Raw genomic sequence first — 18753 nt, 5'->3', positions numbered from 1 at the left:
TTTCAAATTTCCATACAAAATCAATATAACACTACAGCAACGCAACGTCATACAAAGACTTTTTAGCTGGTTGCAGTCGTTATATTCTGCCGGAATAGAATAATTCGTTTTATTCAAAGAAGAAATGTCACTACGACAAAAAGAACGTTGTATTGGATACATATTAGCTCCGATATTTAATTCAGCGAAGATATTTGGACTGTATTTCTGGAGTTCGTGCCGATGCAGGAAAGAAGAAAGTGGATATATTCGATCAATATTATTCAAATTATATACTTCATTTGTTGAAGTATTATTATGGATCCTAGCTTTTTCTTCTCTGATAAGATTGTACAACATTGATCTTTACATTTTCAAAATTAACAAGATGTTTGGAGATTATATGTTGCAAGCATTTGTAGTGTGTGCATTTTTAGCAATATATATTGCTGGGCAGTTCAGTGTTGTCAAAAGATGCAAAATTAATATTTATTGCGTCGTCAGCAGTTATCGAGAAGAACGTAAAATACGCCAAACGCTAGAAATGTATTCATTGAGTTTCTTATCTTTGTTATTTATCTTAATTATCGCAATTACTATAATTTTCGAAATTACATTTTATGTTGAAATAAAGAAACAAAAGGGAACAGACACAGAAGCATTTCTTGCGTCTCTTATTCACGCTTTGTGGTTTATATATTGTACGGGTCAGATCCTATTTCTTGTTTTTATCTGTTCGACAATGGTATTTTTACTGCACAAAAGATTCCAAAGGTTGTCAGAAGAAATAGATGAAATAAGTGGTTACAAATATTTCCTACAGGAAACGTTGCAGGAAATATTGCAAAATCAGGTTGAACTTTGGGAATATTTTAAAAAGATTAACGAAGAATGGGAAATTTTGCTACCTTTCTTCTACACTTGTTTCCTTTACGGAACCTTTTTCTTTTGGTACGCAACAATATTTGTTAAATCACACCCAATGATTACAATTTTCTGTGCAATAATATCGTTGCTTCTTGCGTTTGGATTAATTTCCCTTTGCTGGGCTCTCTCTCATTTCACATGTATGGTATGTGATTATTATTCAATTCTTAAAACCCAATAAATCAATGTGTTAAGGTTAGCTTTGTGACAAATTATTAATTTGAGTATTTTAAATTCTTTTACTTATAGTTATCATTTGTCGACAATATAAATAATTTACGCTATGTTTTATCTGTAAAAAAAAGTTTATATTTTCGAATTTTTATTTTGCCGCGAAAGTAAAAATTTCTCTTAATGTAATTATTTTTACGAATTGCATTTATTTTTCTAAATTCCCCATCTATTTTGTTGTATCTGTGTGGTAAAAAATAAAGTTTTAAAAAATACATTATTCTACAAATTTCTTTCTTTTCGAGAAACAGATTATGACACATATTAGAATTTTTCGCTAATTTATAATCTACGTTTAATTTTTTTTTACTGAGCAAGAGTTTGAGTAACGGGAGTTTTCAAATTTCCTAATATGCTTATAATTTTAATACTTATATGCAATGTACTTATGAAATGACTTATTCAGTCTTAATGTATCTCTACACCATATAATATTAAATATTTAATAAATAAGGTATGCGACATAATATTTATAAAAATCTTATTATACATTTTTCAAAAATAAAATTGCACCTCCAGAAAATGCACGTCGTAACATTCAATTTGCAGGAGCAGCAGAGTTTACAGAGATATACAACTGTGAGGACCCAAACGGGGTTCGAAAGAAGGCAATTAACGACTTTTTAACAAGACAAAATGTTCATTGTTTAAATCCGATCTTTAAGTTCGCTCTTTCGCACTACGAAACTTGACTCGTTTAAAAAGTCGTTAATTGCCTTCTTTCGAACCCCGTTTGGGTCCTCACACAACTGATTAACTTTGCGTACGCGTCATGTAGTGTTCAGTTTCTGGCTTTAAAGCTTATGAGTCGGTTCAAGCCATAAATGTTATCAGAGACGGTTTGCGGTAGCGGAAAGTTGAAAGACTTAAAAATTCGTAGACGACCAGTGAGCAGATTACCACTAATCATCGGCTGAGAAACGAAAGTGTAGTCTCAAGCTGTTTGTAAATGCACACAGTGGTCAAGTGTGTTGGGCACAATTTGAGTACCATGAAACGATATGTCACACGATTGATGCAAGAACATCTGCGAACATACTTAAAAGACAGTGAATTGGATTTGCCGAACGACTTTCGGAACTCTTCTGCCATGACACGACATCCGAAGCTACCTCTTACTATCCATGAGTGCAGCTGTGATCACTCAAATCATTCACAACTTGTTGCAAGATGTAGGGTACATGAATGGAAACCAACATTGGTGGAGTCATTAATCCCTCAACACAGGGCTGCAGGCTTAGCATAGTGTAATCGTCATGAAACTGGACAACTGAATGGTATTGTTTACAGAGGAATTCCGCTTCTTTCTTTAGAAAAGTGTACTGGTCCTCTGTCAGAATACCGGAAATGTACACCAGGGCTATAACTAATTGACAATGTTGCCTCCCCAAACCATGATGCTCCGTATGGGCTTATGTGACGTTCAGTGAATACAGCTGGAACAGCGTTTTTCGAATAATTTTTTTTATGGACTCAGAAGTTAAGGTTCTGTTGGACTCTTAGCAAATTACCTTCTGTTTCGTAAATCTCCTTTTTTTATACATTCAACAAATACAGGAGTTTCACATTTTTGTAATTTTATTTTCACTGTAGATAATACGAGTATTTTAGATGTAACAGCATATTAAAATTTCATTTTTTTTCAGATCTACGATAATTTCATAAGTATCGAAAAGATTTCTTCTGCAAATCTCCCGTTGACATTCAAATTTAAGGTATGTAAAATATATTATCACAGGTCATAAATAAGAAATGTTAGAAATATAGTTTTTCATTTACTTCTCTTCCAACGTTAAATGTGTCAATTTCTTAGAGAATTTACAAAGATTAACTTCACAAACAGATTTATTGACCAACGTCAAATTGGATAAACCTATTGTAAGCAGATTAATACTGTTAAATAATATTTCAGTGAACAATTTTGTCTTTCAGTCAGGATCTATTTTTTAATTGTGATAGTGTACAATTTTACGTCAATTTTACAATTAAACACTATTTATTCTAAAAAATCAGACAACATAGATTTCACTTCACATTATACATTTTATACGAAAGAAGCTGAGAATTAAAACATTTTATGGCATATAATTAACATTTGCAAATTTGAATTTTATTTTCAAATTATGTTAACTAATTTAATTAATTATTTTTCTAAAAGATAAACGATTTCATGAAGAGATTTGGAAAGATTCCCCTCAGAATATCCATTGGCGGATTCTTCTATATAAAACGGGATTTCTTGATAAGGGTATGTTTTGATTTATGTTTAAGTGTATATAAATATACTTTATTAATTAAATTATAAATCATCGCTGTTTGCAGGTGATAAGTTCCGTCTATTCGATATTCTCTTCCTGCATACAAGTGAGCGGAATTTTGAAAAAAGAAACAAAATGTACACTCAAATACGGAAATATTACACATTAAACTGAATTATTGTTTATACATGATTTATGAAAAAATATAAAATGTAGTTTTATAGCAGTTACAACGTTAAACCTCTAATAAGTATTTACATTTTGCACGAAATAATGTTATCACTTAGTACAACGGCTGTAGAAAACGTATATATTGATATAATTATTGTTAATATGTAGAACATTCCTAACTAATCGGTTTCATTATAACTTCACAAACACACATTCTATACTGATACAGAAGTTTTGATCGTTTTTTGAAAGTCACACACGTTCTTCTTTCTTATTCTTTAACATTGTTGCAGAGTCATACCATTTTAAGTATCTTGTGGCAATTTCATTAATTATTTATTAGAGAATAACATTACAACAAATTACGAAAAAAGTTGCATTCTTGTAATTGTTTTGCTCCAAATTATCCTAATTTATTGTGATTTTTGCAAAACTATAAAGTAAAATCACATTATTTTTTATTAACATTCAAACATTGTTATATTTCGTGATGTGCGATGCTTTTCAGTTAAAGATTACTGTTCACTTTTATCATTTCTCTATAAAATATGTTATTTATTTCTTATTGATAGATTGATAATAAATATATATATATATATTAGTACAGAAGCAGGTTAAGTCGTCTGCATGCGCTATTACTTTTATTTGAGTTCTACTCCCGGGAACTCGCAGACCTTCTATATGTTTATCTTCTTTTATTGTTCTGATTAATGTGTCTATTGCAGTTACAAAGAGCAGCATCGACAGGGGGCACCCTTGTCTGACTGACCTCTTTATGTCTATCAAGTCACTGAAACATCCATCTAGTAGTACCGTGCTACTCATTTTTGCGTAGCAAGTCTCGATAATTCTAATTATTTTTTCTCCTAGATCTAATTTTTTTAGTACGTTCATCATAAACTGGTGATCTAATCTGTCGAATGCATGGTCCATGTCTATTGTTATGAGGCAACCAGGACTATTCTTTTGGTTGATGTAGTCTATTGTATTTCTTATTAGGTGGATATTGTCGTGGATTTTTCTTTTAGGCAGGGCGCACGATTGTTCCGGGCTGATGATGTTTTTCAGCACCGATGAGAGGCGGGAGGATATTATTTTTGCCAGGATTTTATAATCTACATTTAGAAGTGTAATCGGTCTATAGTCATTTAACACAGTTGCATCGGCTTTCTTTGGAATTAGTTTGATTGTGCCTTTGTACATCGAGTGAGGGATGCCGTTTTTCGTTATTTCATTAAAGAGGGTGGTCAGGGGTTCGGCCAGCTGCTCGAAGAACACTTTATAGAATTCTTTACTTAGGCCATCTAGACCTGGAGATTTATTTTCGCCGAGTTCTTTAATTGCTTTCCAGCATTCGTTGGCTGTTATATTTTCTTCCAGCTTTGTTTTATCTTCGGGGCTTATCTGGGCTATTTTTTCCATGAATTTATTTTCTGGGTATGTAGCTACCGTGCTGTCTTTGCTATATAATTTTGTAAAAAACGACTGGCATTCCTTGAGTATTTCGGCTCTGTTATTTATAATTCCATTTTCTGTTTGTATTTGTCTCATTTTGTTTTCGTTTCTTGTGTTTTCTATTCTTATAAAATGTTTGGTAGGTCGTTCATTGTCTTCAAGGATTTGGGCTCTGGCTCTAATCGCTGCTGCTTCCACTTCAACTTTTTCTATCTCTTTGATTTCTTCTTTTATCTGTTTGATTTTATTTGTGTCCTCATGTGGCGAATTCATCAGTAACCTTAATTGTTTTTTTAGATGTTTTACGTTTGATTTCCTTTCTTGGGATTTTTTTGTCGCAGTTTTTATGAAAAAAGCTTTTATTTCGGACTTGAAACTGTCCCACCACAGCGCAATATCTTTTTCTTCTTGCTTTTGTATGTACTTTTCTATAAATTTCCTTGTACTCTCAATTACTTCTTCGTTTTTTAGCAGTTTATTGTTTAGTTTCCAGTATCCTTTGCCCCGTTTGCAATGGGGGAGGGTGTTGATTTTCATTGTTATCATTTCATGATCTGAGTAGCAACATGGTTCGATGTCTGAGCGTTTTATCGCTTCTTCCATATTGGATCGGATAAGGAACCTGTCAATCCTTGTTTTACATTTACTGGTTATATGCGTAAACTTTCTCTCGTTTGAATGTTGTTTTCTCCATATATCTATAAGTTTGTGGTTACTCATTAGTCTCTTTAGAGTTTCTGATGTTCTGCATGATGTTATATCATTTCCCCCTTCCTTGTCCAGTGCGTTATTCGTTATACAGTTCCAATCGCCTCCTGCGATAATATAATCCACCCCTGTCCCCACGTAATGGTCAAGCGAGCGAAAGAACTCTATCCTTTCCCCTGGTGTTACCGGGGCATATACGCTTAAAAGTCTAATTTTTTTGTCGTCTATGTGAATATCTGCGGTTATTATCCTCCCTTCCGCATCTCTTTCTGTCTTTTTGACTTGCCAGTCCGATCGTACAAATATTGCTGTACCTGCCGAATTTTCTTTCCCATAGGACCAGAGACAATTGTACAGTGGGAACAGTCTTTGTGCAATTCCCGTAGCATCTGTTTTATTGCTTACATGTGTTTCTTGGATAAAGACGAGGTCAAAACGCCGTTGTTTTATGGTCATTAAAAACGTATTTGTTCCTCTCTTTTTTAATCCATTAATGTTAATAGAGGCTATGTTAATTGCCATGATTGTTTTACAGGGGACAATTCTAATTTTCGTCGGTATCTGTTTCTTCCATGTACCATGTCTTCTCGCATTCTTTTTTTGTAATACTTTTTTCGTCGCCTTCTTTTGAAGGTTCCGATTTGGTATTGCTATCTTTGGTACGTTTTGTTTGTTCTAACTGTGTTTTTTTCTTTTTCCCGGGTATATTTCGTTCCTTATTTTCGTTGCTATTAGTGTCGGTTTCGCTCCCTTCGTTTGTATCGGGTTCTTTCTGCTTTTGTTGGGCATTTGCGTTCTTTGTGTTTCTTCTCGTTTTTCTTTTATTTTGTGATGTTATATATTCGTTTATCTTACTTTGTTCGTTTGCCTCCTGCTGCTTCGACACTTCTGCGGGGCATTCACTACACCCCTCATTCGTTTCCTCTCTTTTGTTCGATACTTCCGCGGTGCATTCGCCACCCTTCTCATTCGTTTCTTCTCTTTTGTTCGTCCCCTCTACTTGCTTCTGGCAGTTTTGGGTATCGTCTTTGTTATTGGTTAAGCCTCCCCTCAGGCGAGTGGCATATGTCGGTCCAGTACACGATATAGTGTCATGTCTAAAGCTTTTGCATTTAGTGCAAAATGGCGCCGTACATCTTTTTTTTATATGTCCATTTTCTCCACATCGTAGGCACCGTGGGGGTCGGTTTTTTAGCACTATTAATACGTTAAAGTTACATATCGACACTGTATGCGGAATCATGTCTAGTTGCATTCCTTTCTTTAACTTAAACTTAATTATTCTTTTCCCGTTGAATATGTGTTCAAGGCCTTCTTCTATGCTAAGTTCTCTACTTATTTCAAGGCTCTCAGCGAATTTCTCTAAGACTTTTTGTATATATATATCGGGTATTTCCAACGGGAGCCAGTGTATTTTTCCCTCTATTATTTCGTCTATAACTGGCTTAATTTTTCCTTTACTACCGGACACCTCAATTTCTTCTAAGTTTAAAATAGCATCTCTTACCTTTTTTGTCTTTAAGGTGATTATCCATTTCGATTTGAACTGCAGTGGACCTATTCCAATAATGTCCTTTGTTTCGATGATGTCTCTTAAAGCGGTAACAAAGTCCTTTCTGAAATATGGACCACTAAATCTTGGTAATTCTATTAAAACAGAGTTACCAAAGTCCACATGAGAACCCATTTCGAACTTTGATAAAACACCTAACACCTAACACCCTTACGTACTAAAATTGAGCTAATATTTTAAATAAAGAAGGCGACTACGCACACGTTGTGAACAAAGGGTCAGGAGCTCGTCGACCGCACGTCTTGCCCCTTGGCCCGACGCCGTTTCACTTCGGTGATCGGACGAGAACCGGTATTTTCAACGTGGTATGGCCGCTGTCAAATACAAATCGCCTTCACAGCATCACTTATCCGTATTCGCGCCTCCAATATCGCTTTTCGTCCTTCTTCCCATCATATTCCACCCTAAATACACTTTAAACCAAAGCGCATTGACAGGAATCGATGGGAAAAAAGTGACTTAAAAATTTACAATGTCAGTCAATTTCACTAACTCAATAAGACTTATTGTAATTTACAGCATCTGTCTACATATATGTAATATTTTAAATAATAAAAATTGGAAAAATCACACGAACAGTACTTTTATTGTCACATCGTATCAATGCCGGCTTGCAATTTCTCATTTATTGAATTTAAAATATATGCTAGCCTCCCAAATCAGTAGTTACTTGCCCCTGTACGTCATACTTTACCTTTAACAACAGAGTCGTGCCGGTCATCTATCTAACTCCTTTAAGGGGATATTTTTGAAAAATTGAAATGACGTGACTTCCGGTTTGCATCGGAAGTTCGTACATAGTCGGGGACTCGCCTTTCATCTATCTAACTTCGTTCTCGAGATAAAAGAAACACCGACGGAATTTGCAGTTTACAGTTTTTTTTTTCTTATTGAGTTTTGTTCGCTTGTCCTATTATAATCACGTAGCTTAACAGTAATGTCCATGATAGGTTATAAAAAATTCTTAAAGGGGTCGACTCGACTGTCGGAAAAGTTTGCAGTACTGTATTTGAAATTTTCTGATTCATCGTGATTCGTGTACATTTATTGCATTAGTTAAGAAATATTCCTATCGTGTTAATTTTATCTAAATTGTAAGTAAGAAATATATAAATATTTCATGTTCGAATGCAGAGAAAATTTATGATACAAGATTTTAATTAAGATAAAAGTTTCAAAGTCAGAAATCAATATTATGAGAAAATATTCAATTATTAAATATAGTAATTTTAACCTTCGATATATAATTTAAAAAATCGGTCTATACAAATTACACAATTCTGTCGTTTGTTATAACACAAAGTATTTGTGGAATTAGAGAAATTATAATTAAAGCACAGACAAATAAACATTAAAATCGTGAGCGGTTATATAAATGGCTATATCGTTAATGATTAAACTCTATCCGCCATGAATTCGATTGGCTATGGTTGTGGGAACAAGAAAAGATTTCAGATCCTAGAACCTACAAATTGGGTTTGAATTCGGATTTTTTGTCAACTATCTAATAGAAACTGAGGACTATTCAAGATTCTTTTACGTATTTAATAATCAGTGGCGTATCCAGGATTTTGAGAATATGGATGCTGCTCGAGACAGATTGGGAAGACACCAAGGCACGTGTCCTCAATAATTTTTTACAAAATGCTACTTAATTAAACGTGTTGGTAGACTTAAGCTCTGTACACACTAGGCGTTTTTCAACGCGCGTTTAACGCCGAGCTAACGAGCGCATTAGCTCGGCGTTCGACGAGCGTTAGTTCGGCGTTAGCACTGGCTCAGTTTGGAAATAAACGTGAAAGTAATTGATTGTGTGTGCTTCTCCATCGTCGCTATAAAAGACGTTGGCAGACACAAAGAGAATTTTGGGTGCACCCAACCGCGCGTTTTAATTATGAAAAATCTATAAACGAGCGCTTAACGTGCGCTTGGCCAAAAGCGCGCGTTTGAGTGTGTACGGCTACATAGAACTCTTGGTTCTTTAAAACGCGCGTTAAACGTTAAAAAACGCCTAGTGTGTACAGGCTCTTAACCAGAGACGACTTGGTTTCACAACGGATTGCGTTTTATGCTTCAAAGTTATGTTCGAACTTTGAGACGAATTTTTGTCGAATTTACCGTTCCAACTATGAAATGTTGGAAGTTAGAGTTGTTCGAAGCACGATACAACATTGTATTTTTCTTGAAAATAGCAGGAAATATGAAAATGACCCTTTTTTTCTTCAAAGAACAATTGCATTTGTATTGCTGATTTGTTAACAATTACCGAAAAGGCTCGTTGCCAAGTTGTTGTCATCAATGACACTCAACATACCAGTAGCGTAGCGTGAGTGTCAGTCACCCGGGGCAGAGGAAAATTTCGCCGCCACTTTATTTAGGTATCTCAATTTAAAAGACTAAAATTCAGTTTCATCACAGAATAAGTAATGAAAACTTCCGTGCTCATTTCAATCGGTCCGAATCGTAGGTGCGACAAAAGTATGAAATAAAATGGTTCAAATTTTTATAAGATATTGTTATTATTTATTGTCAAATTTTGCCGCCCCACTACGCTACCTACTGATTCGAGTACTTACGGGCAATTTAAACGGGCTGTAAAATTTTTTGTTGCGATTAGTTGTGTGTATTTTTTTTTTATTATTATTGTTTCTCTTTTCTCTGTTTTTTTATTGTTTTGTTGATTGTATATTATATATATGTCTGTATCTTTAAATTGGTCGTTAAAATTTTGAAAATACAACAATTTAATTATTGTTTTAGATGAATAAAAAATATCAGATATATTTTTGATGGAATAAAAACTTTACGGATAACTTTATAGAAATCGGCATTTATTGTTAATTGGTATCCGGGTTGTGTCAGACGTATTGTAAAGTTTATCGTAAAAGCAAAATATTAAAATGATAAATTGGTCGTTAAAATATTGAAAATACAACAATTTAAGTATTGTTTTAGATGAATAAAAAATATCAGCTATATTTCTGATGGAATAAAATTTTTTCCGTTCTCTTTCTTTGAGTAATCTGAAATGAATCTGAATTTTGAATTTTATTAGTTTCAATTTTCTGCGTAAAATATATAGAAATCCTGGGCTGTCAGGCCTAATACAAGACGAATGGCATAAATTTATTCTCAATTATAAGCTGTTTTTAAAGTTTTCACGATATCCTTGTGAGGACCCGAAAACACTCGGAACAACGCGAAGTTATAAAGCAATTTTATAAAATGATTACGTAAGATTGTTGGTATAAAGACGTGGAAAATTTCCTGTCCGTATAACGAAATGCTCGATATAACGAGAAAAAAGAGATTGTAGTTCTCGTATTTAACTCTCAACAACGCCCCGGGGCAATCTACCTCCGAGCAGACTTCAGGAGATTATCACCTGCGGGACGGAACCTTCCACGGAAAGGAGAGGATCCAGGAAATTTTACTTTTCCCAACAACGGAAGAGTTTTGATATTGTAAGTATTTTTTTGTAACAATAAGTCGGGATTATTATTATGTAACTGTGAAGTTTATCTCTGGATAATTCGCTCCCACATACGATCCGGAACTACTCCGTCATTCTGACATTTTAGCGCGAATCGGCAATTTTACATGGTCGTTACAACAGATGTAAAACTATTGGCCGAATGGCCGAACTGTTAATATGGAGACTCGCCGCTCAGGCTGCCCCGAAATCGAATCTGGATTGTAAACAAACATCGGGAATTTTTCGGGGTGGCCCATTCTGGATATGTCGTTTTCCGCTCCTCACATGTCATATTGAAAGTTCAATGGACATCCGTTAAGACATACAAAGCTATTAATTTCATAGCGGTATCAAAGTTATTTTCAAAATTTATTAATAAATGATATGAAAGTCGTTATAGTTGTCGGAAGATATCGATATTTATTAGAATAACCAACTCGTAAACAGTACGACTTTTTATATTTGATGAAAACAAAGACGTCAAATTTTTACCAAAGTACAAGTTTTATGACGTATTCGTACCAACATTTATTTGGGAAGCGGTTTAGCTATGTTAAAAGAAAGGATAGTTTTATTTATAAGTATTGTTAGGTAGCATTTATTAGTTGCTTAAGACGTCGACTTGTTACTTCAAACAGGTGTATTTTTTTGTTTTATCGTGTATTTGTAGTTTTCTAAAAATAAATCCGTTTTTTCCCATGACAATATATGATGTTTGGTCAAATTTCATTTGCAGAATCTGTATACGCTGAGAGTTCTAAATATTTTTTATTTATAAATAAATATTTAATTGCAAAGAAATCACTTCTGAATCAGGTTCGGGATTCGATTTCCTGGAGTAAACAAGAAAATATTAATTGCTACTTTGGAGCCCACTCGGCCTTCATTGTAATAAGTACGATACATTTCTCCCTTGATTTTTTATACGGAAAAAACCTTTATCTGTAAATGTTAAAATTTAACTTTTCGTTAAAATTGTTAAAATCCTAGAGTTAGGCCAAGAACGTGTGATCTAAATACGATATATCCATTTTACTAGACCTACCTGTTGTTTGAAATTTAGCACCTATGGCCGTTCATAAACTTTGTTTAAACACAGTGTCTTTATACGTGACACTTTTTTTTGGTCATAAAGACACTGATGTGGTTGAACGGATTCAATAGTCTTCTGTTTCATTTATTTTTCGTTTCTCGGAGACCGTCACAATTTTAGGGCTAACCGCTATTGCCACCATTATTACAATAAAAACCACGTGTTTACTTTGACGTTACAAAACAGACTTCTCTTTATTGGAGGAATTTTGCCGTAAAAAAAGTAGACACGCTCTACTCTTTTTTCAGTTATTTTTCAGAAAAATTTTTACGCCGAATTTTACGCATGTGTGTTCCTTGCCTTAATTATCCTTTTTTAAAGCACCTGTATTTAGGTCATACCGATACATGAGAATAAAAAGTCAAAAATCGACATAGAAAATTACCGTACGATCATTATCAACCTCGTGCTGTTAAAAATAATAGAAAAAATCTATAAAAATCTCATGCTGATAAGCAAAGTTTTCCTGTGTTATACTGTTGCAAATAATAGGCTCCAATCATGTCTTGATAATTTTTAGCATTCCTACGACCATTTATATCATCCATTTTTATTTATCTACTGTAAAACAGCTACCTAAATGATATCTTCCCCTTTCAGTCGCAGCGAGAAACGACATAGCGTCCCGACTCCCGTCGGAACGTCGCCCCGTTCAGCGCAGCGAGGGTCGATATTAGAGCCCCGACACCGGTAGCGATAGTACTCTATTTAACTATAAAGTAGAATAAAATGACTCACATTATTAATTGTATTCTGATCTTTCTCGAATTTGCCAATTTTGTTGTGACTTTGTTCATATTTTGCTGCCGTCATTTTCGAAATCCTCGGAAATTTGTTTTCATTGGAATTTCTCGAATTCCTCATTTCTGTTGTTAGTCTTCGTTTTCTTTCTTTATTTCTTCTTAATTTTTATTCTAAACTTTTCAAAAAGACATAGAATTGAATGATTTCAATTAAAATTTTGAAGGAAGATTCGACGAGGACGAGTTCAGCAATGATTTAATTTGATTGTTGATCTGTTAACAATTGTTTAAATATTGCATTGTTGTAATGACGTCACGAATGACGTCGATCGTCGTTTAGTTTTATAATTAATACAAAATTTAGATTTTTGAAAAATAAAATATTTTATTTTATTTATGCATTAATCTATCAACTTATATATAACTGGAATGCTTTAAAAGAAGAATACAAAGATTTGAGTCAGTGGCGTAGCGTGGGTGTCAGCTGCCCGGGGCAGAGGAAAATCTCGCCGCCCCTTTATTTAGGTATCTCAATTTAAAAGACTAAAATTCAGTTTCGTCACAGAATAAGTAATGAAAATTCCGTGCTCATTTCAATCGGTCCAAATCGTAGGTGCGACAAAAGTATGAAATGAAATGGCTCAAATTTTTACAAGATATTGTTATTATTTATTGTGAAATTTTGCCGCCCCCTAAAAGTGCCAGCCCTGCCGCCACCACGAATGTGTCCTAATAAGCGCAAATTTAATTATCATTGCTATTCAGAATTTGCGTATGATTGATATCGGATGTGACAGGAAAAATAATTGCAGAATTTTCCATATAATTTGGTGGTTTTTTTAAATTCTTTCCGCCCTGTGGGCACTATGGGCACCATTATGGGTTCGGCCAGGCACACATTTCCGGGTGGTGAGGGACTGGGCCCGACATATCCAAACAGACCACCCCTGAAAAATTCCTGAGGTTTTTTCAGCCCGTTCGGATTCGATCCCGGATCCCCCAGAGCGGTAGGCTGCCACCTCGATCCAAAATCAAATTTTAAAAACATCTCTTTTGCTAAAAGAAAAGAAACTTTAATTTTAAAATTCGTTTTAAATTACTAAATAAATATATAATTATTTTATTAAATCCAAATTTAAAAAAATTATTTTATAAAAAAAAATTATGACAAATTTTAAAACAACGCCCCAAATTTATTAGTGTTGCCAGATGCGTCAGTAAATATTGACGAATGATAACGCTCGTTACGTAAAACGTCAGAAGAGTTTACAAATCGAGCGAAACGCATTTTATCAATCTTAATTTTTAAATATTTTTGGTAATGATATGAATCATTTTATAGAGATGCATTTAAATAACTCGGACGAAGAAATGTATTACGAGCGAGAGAACGACGATAAAACTCGTCACGATCAATGGGTGCGATTGAACGTCGGAGGGACTTACTTCTTGACAACCAGAACCACTCTCTGCAGGGATCCCAACTCCTACTTGTATCGCCTGTGCCAAAATGACCCCGACCTCAACCCCAAAAAGGTAAATTCTGCCAATGTTTTTGTATAAATTGATGTGTCTTCAATAATCGTTATCTCGTTTATTGATGTTTTTATGTAAAAATCAGTAGAATTGCAGTCCTGAATGAAGACTTTGGACCTCATATTGGTACGATGTAAACCCTGAATGAGGGATTTGCCACCCCTGAGTTATAGACCCCTCTGAACGAGCAAAAATGTCAATGGAACCATACCTGTATGTATTTGCCTCCAAAGGTCAGATTTACCGTTACCGGTACTACTGCCTATTCTCTATGCGTGTCATTCGAGACGAGCAATGTTCTGCATATAGTTGTGCACTTCGGTGTGAACCGTTGCTCGCACCGAAGTGTTCGCATGGGGTGTAAGCTCTCGCAGTCCCCCTGAAACTGTATAATGTTGAGTATTCTGAGAACGGTCGAGTGGGCCAGCATAGTTGCCTGGGGATAAGTAGTCAATGCAATAGTCTGGCAGAACAATGCAACTCCCAATCTGGGACCAAAAGTAGGCCAATTTTTGGTGGCAGTATCTCACCGAGGGTTACATGTAAAGGTTCCTCTGACATTTTGCTCCTGTGGGTATGATCTTGGTTCTGATAAAGTCCCGACTGTCTCGTTTGGAGGTAATTATACCCCAAAATTTTAGACTCTCTCTAGATTACCAAAAAGTCAAAGGAACCTTATCTCTAACTGTGACTCTTGGTGAGACATTTGCCTCCAAAGTTTTCGTGACTCAAGAAGGGACACCAGAAGGGGTGTAATTCTTGGGGCCTGGAAAGGCTTTGCTGGCCAAAACATCTGCAGAGCTATGTTTTTTTTTACATTATCTCATTTGTGTATCCCCTTTTCTTGTACCTTATCTCCTTTTCCACATTGCCTCTGCATATTTTCTCTTCTGCTCATATCTTCCGGACTTGCCAAGGTCACAATTGCCTTATTCAGAACTGTATTTGTACCTAAAAATATTATTGTTAGGATGGGTTTGTGGTATATCGAATGCAAATAATCCAGTAAAGATGCCATTCTTCAAAGCAATCTGGCTCAATCTACATCTCCCAGTTATCTCAATAACAAATTTGGTGGATGATTGAATATAAATCTAATGTGGTGTCCTCAAACTCCTGATGCATGATAATTCAGATTGGAATATTGGGGAAGAGAGAATTCCCCAACTTTGCCTTCCCCCCTCTTTCCAGTTTCATAGCTATCAACAAATTATCAGGGCTATGGGGGTAAACTGAAAAAATTATGACTTTTACTCTTTTCTGGCCAGTGCTGGATCTATTAGTTTAGAGTCCAAGTGTAAAAAAAGCATGATGAAAGTGAAAGTATATATCATATATACTGCATCTGAGGATTGCTGATTAAGCTCAGGTGGTTTAGCCAATATATAGTCTTCCTGAGCCATGGGTCTTTCTCTCTTTCCATCTTATAGGCATTAAGAGAGTTGTTTTAATCCTACCCATCATGTATTTGGTCAAGCCACAGGCCATTTGGGAGGTGAAGGCATGGGATGGGGCTTAACATATCTGGGATGGACTACTTCCTGGGGAGTTGATTGCATGGACTCAATTTCAGATTTATAGAATGGTAAGCCAGTGTCAGAACCACCTTGGTCATCTCACCATCCTCTCAACTTTATCTTACGATGATTGAAGATTTAAAAACAATTATCAGAGATCTGTTTAGTGAGTATAATTCAGTCACTACTATTATGCTAGCTTTATGAGTACTGTAATAAATAAACCCAGAAAACATGAAGAACCATCAAAAATACAATAATTTAATAACAAATGTATTAATTGTATTAAATAAACATCATCAGGTTATATAGATCAAACACAGAACTGAATATGTACTGATATTTAAATATGTGAGCTTAATTTGTCAATATGAAAGATGTCATTCAGGAGAATTTGAAAAAATAATTTTAATTTTTGTGAAGAATTGAGGAAAATATATAGATAACTTCCATTGTCTCTACTAAGTTAAAATGGTTACCCAAAACACAAGAATTTTTTATTAAAGTTGACAAATATGAATGTTTGTGCTGGATGTGAAATGATTCAAAGCTACTGTAATTAGGAACAAATAAAACCTTGCTGTTTTTTTAATTTCAATTAAAAGTTTTCTAATTTATTAAATAATTAGGAAAATCAAATAATCATTAATTGGAATTTTTGTCAAATAATACTTGAATTAATATAAACATTTTAAATGTAAATAACAGGTACCCTTTCTGATAAGAAGAGATTATGCTCCCAAAATGTGTATGTGGATATGGGAAATAACAAAAGGCGTTCAGTGTTATGAAGTGATATTTCACATAGAAAGAAACAAATGTTGTAATATTTATAAAATTATGATAATTTTACAACTGAAAATGTTTGCTTTTTTTCTAAAATTTCTTCACACTTGTTTATTCATTACTTTTTAATTTTAGGATGAAACCGGAGCTTACTTAATTGATCGAGATCCAGACTATTTTGGTCCAGTACTTAATTATTTACGACATGGAAAGTTAGTTATTAACAAAACTTTAGCCGAAGAAGGTAAAGCTAAGAAAACTCTTCATTAAGTATACTAATAATTATATAATATATTTACTCTATATGTCCACAGATATGATGAGGTATAATTTTTCGTGAAAGTTTTATAGTTTTAGCATATATCTGTCCTATAAGACAACTCCCAAACTATCAACAGCCTATGAATTTAGTCTAGCTCAGCGATCATCATCTGAATAATAATACTGTATAGCATATACAGAATTATGTCCTATTCGTAATGTTTTGAATGAACAAATTTTATTTTCTCCCATCTGGCAGCACTTCCTTGCTATTGTTGCAAACATTCGCATTGATTCAGGCATTCGGGTAATGACCTTGACTATTCACAAAAACATCGCATGGGCTATTCTATTTTATTGACATACCCTACTCTCTACTAGTAAATAATTGTGGTTTTTCTGTTTTTTTATATTGATTTTAATTTATATAAATTTCAATGTAATTTTTTTTGTATCTGTCCTATAAGACGACCCCAGATATTGGGGGCTTTTTTTTTTATGACTCAACTATCGTCTTATATGTGGAAATATGCGGTATTTACACTCTTTCTAATCATCTTAATTTATGTAAATTATTAATATTTAATACTGATACATTTCACAATAATACAGAATTAAAATTTGATAATCTTAATAATGTGTAATCACATTATTAATAATCATCGCATTTAATTAGATCTGTGAAATTTCAAATAAAATGAGTTTAACCTATATAGAATGAAAGCAAATCAACTTCATTATACACAAGTTCATATATGGAGGGTGTTCATGCAAATTTGAGATAATTTTCAACAGCTTGTGAAAAATAGGTTGGCAGAATCATCAAAAATGTTGGCAAAAATGGTCGGCAGCATTAGCAGATGAGAAATTTGTATTGTGCACTAAGCCAAATCTGCAAGAACCAAGCAAAATATACACAAAGTTTAGAAACTAATTTTGAGACCTAACTCACTCACGTCAAAGAGCTATTACAAAAGCATATAAAATGGAAAATATGAGAATAGTTAAGGAATAATAATAATAATAATCACCAAGATCTGGACTTTATTATTAGGAAAAAAAAACAAAAGGATGTAGGCTAACTGCTGAACAGTGTGCAAATTGAAAGAAAAATGCAAGGAAGCTTTATGGAAACTATTTAGCTATTAATAGATAGGACAGAGTACACAGTCACTATAGATGAGGTTTACATCTACTTAAACTACTGCAACAGGGAATGGAAGATAATGTATGCTAAATAAGAAAATGTTCCTGATGAGTGGCTGGTTCACTGCATTGAAAAATGACAAAAAGTCTTCACAGTCACAATCACAATTTACAATCATGGGATATTAAGCTGTCAAGCTATACTACTGATCAGAATTCCAAAAAATGTTAAACTTAATGCAGAATTCTATGTGGAGAGAGTGTTAAAGCCATACTTAGAAAGAAGTTCTAATACTGTATCCTGGTTAGCTCCACAAAATTACAGTTTATAATGACATGGCATACAGCCAACTTTACGACTGCATATCATGAAAAGCTGAAAGTTTCAACTAGCAGCAACTAAATTGCAAAAAGGGACACACCTGTGAAGTCTGATATATTGCCAGTGGATTTCTATGGCTTTGGTTTTTCAAAGTGAAACCACTTTCTTAGGAAAGCCAATATGGTAGATGGTCTCTGGGAAGTTTTCTAGGACAAATGGTACAAAGTTACTTGGGAGAAGTGCATGGAAATCTTTAATGCTTAGAAAAGGAGGTGCAGAACTATTAGTAGACTTCATATGCAACACATTAAGTAGACCAAGACTGTTCATCACAAAGTTTTGAGAGATAAAAATTAAGAAAATTGTTTCAAATTTTCATGAACACCTTTCATATTATTACAAATTATTTTTTGATTCACTTCAACTTATGATATTATTGTATTACATGGGCTATATTAAAGCAAAATTTAGGGCTTGAGATTTTGAACATTTTTATATTTTTTCTTTGTTTTATCTTCTTTTGAAGCTTATATGACTGCTATCACTAGCCAAGTGGTCGCCAACCAGTGGTC

At 34.1% G+C, this 18753-nt stretch overlaps 2 protein-coding genes across 2 annotated transcripts; one reads left to right on the top strand and one right to left on the bottom strand.

Moving 5' to 3' along the window:
* Positions 1–6078: 6078 nt before the first annotated feature.
* LOC111632184 lies at positions 6079–7503 on the bottom strand. Its single transcript, XM_023376548.1, has one exon. It carries the CDS (start codon positions 7414–7416, stop codon positions 6274–6276), a length of 1143 nt encoding a protein of 380 aa, XP_023232316.1. The 5' UTR covers positions 7417–7503; the 3' UTR covers positions 6079–6273.
* Positions 7504–13829: 6326 nt separating this feature from the next.
* On the top strand, positions 13830–16839 carry LOC111632181 (BTB/POZ domain-containing protein KCTD5-like). The gene is made up of 2 exons (XM_023376547.1): positions 13830–14149; positions 16588–16839. The coding sequence occupies exons 1-2, from the start codon at positions 13940–13942 to the stop codon at positions 16720–16722; spliced, it is 345 nt and encodes a 114-aa protein (XP_023232315.1). The 5' UTR covers positions 13830–13939; the 3' UTR covers positions 16723–16839.
* The last annotated feature ends 1914 nt before the right edge of the window (positions 16840–18753 follow it).

Source organism: Centruroides sculpturatus, unplaced genomic scaffold (genome assembly GCF_000671375.1).
Source record: "Centruroides sculpturatus isolate CEXI.00-Female unplaced genomic scaffold, Cexi_2.0 scaffold704, whole genome shotgun sequence".
Lineage (NCBI taxonomy): Eukaryota > Metazoa > Arthropoda > Arachnida > Scorpiones > Buthidae > Centruroides > Centruroides sculpturatus.
This window is presented reverse-complemented; position numbering and strand designations above follow the sequence as displayed.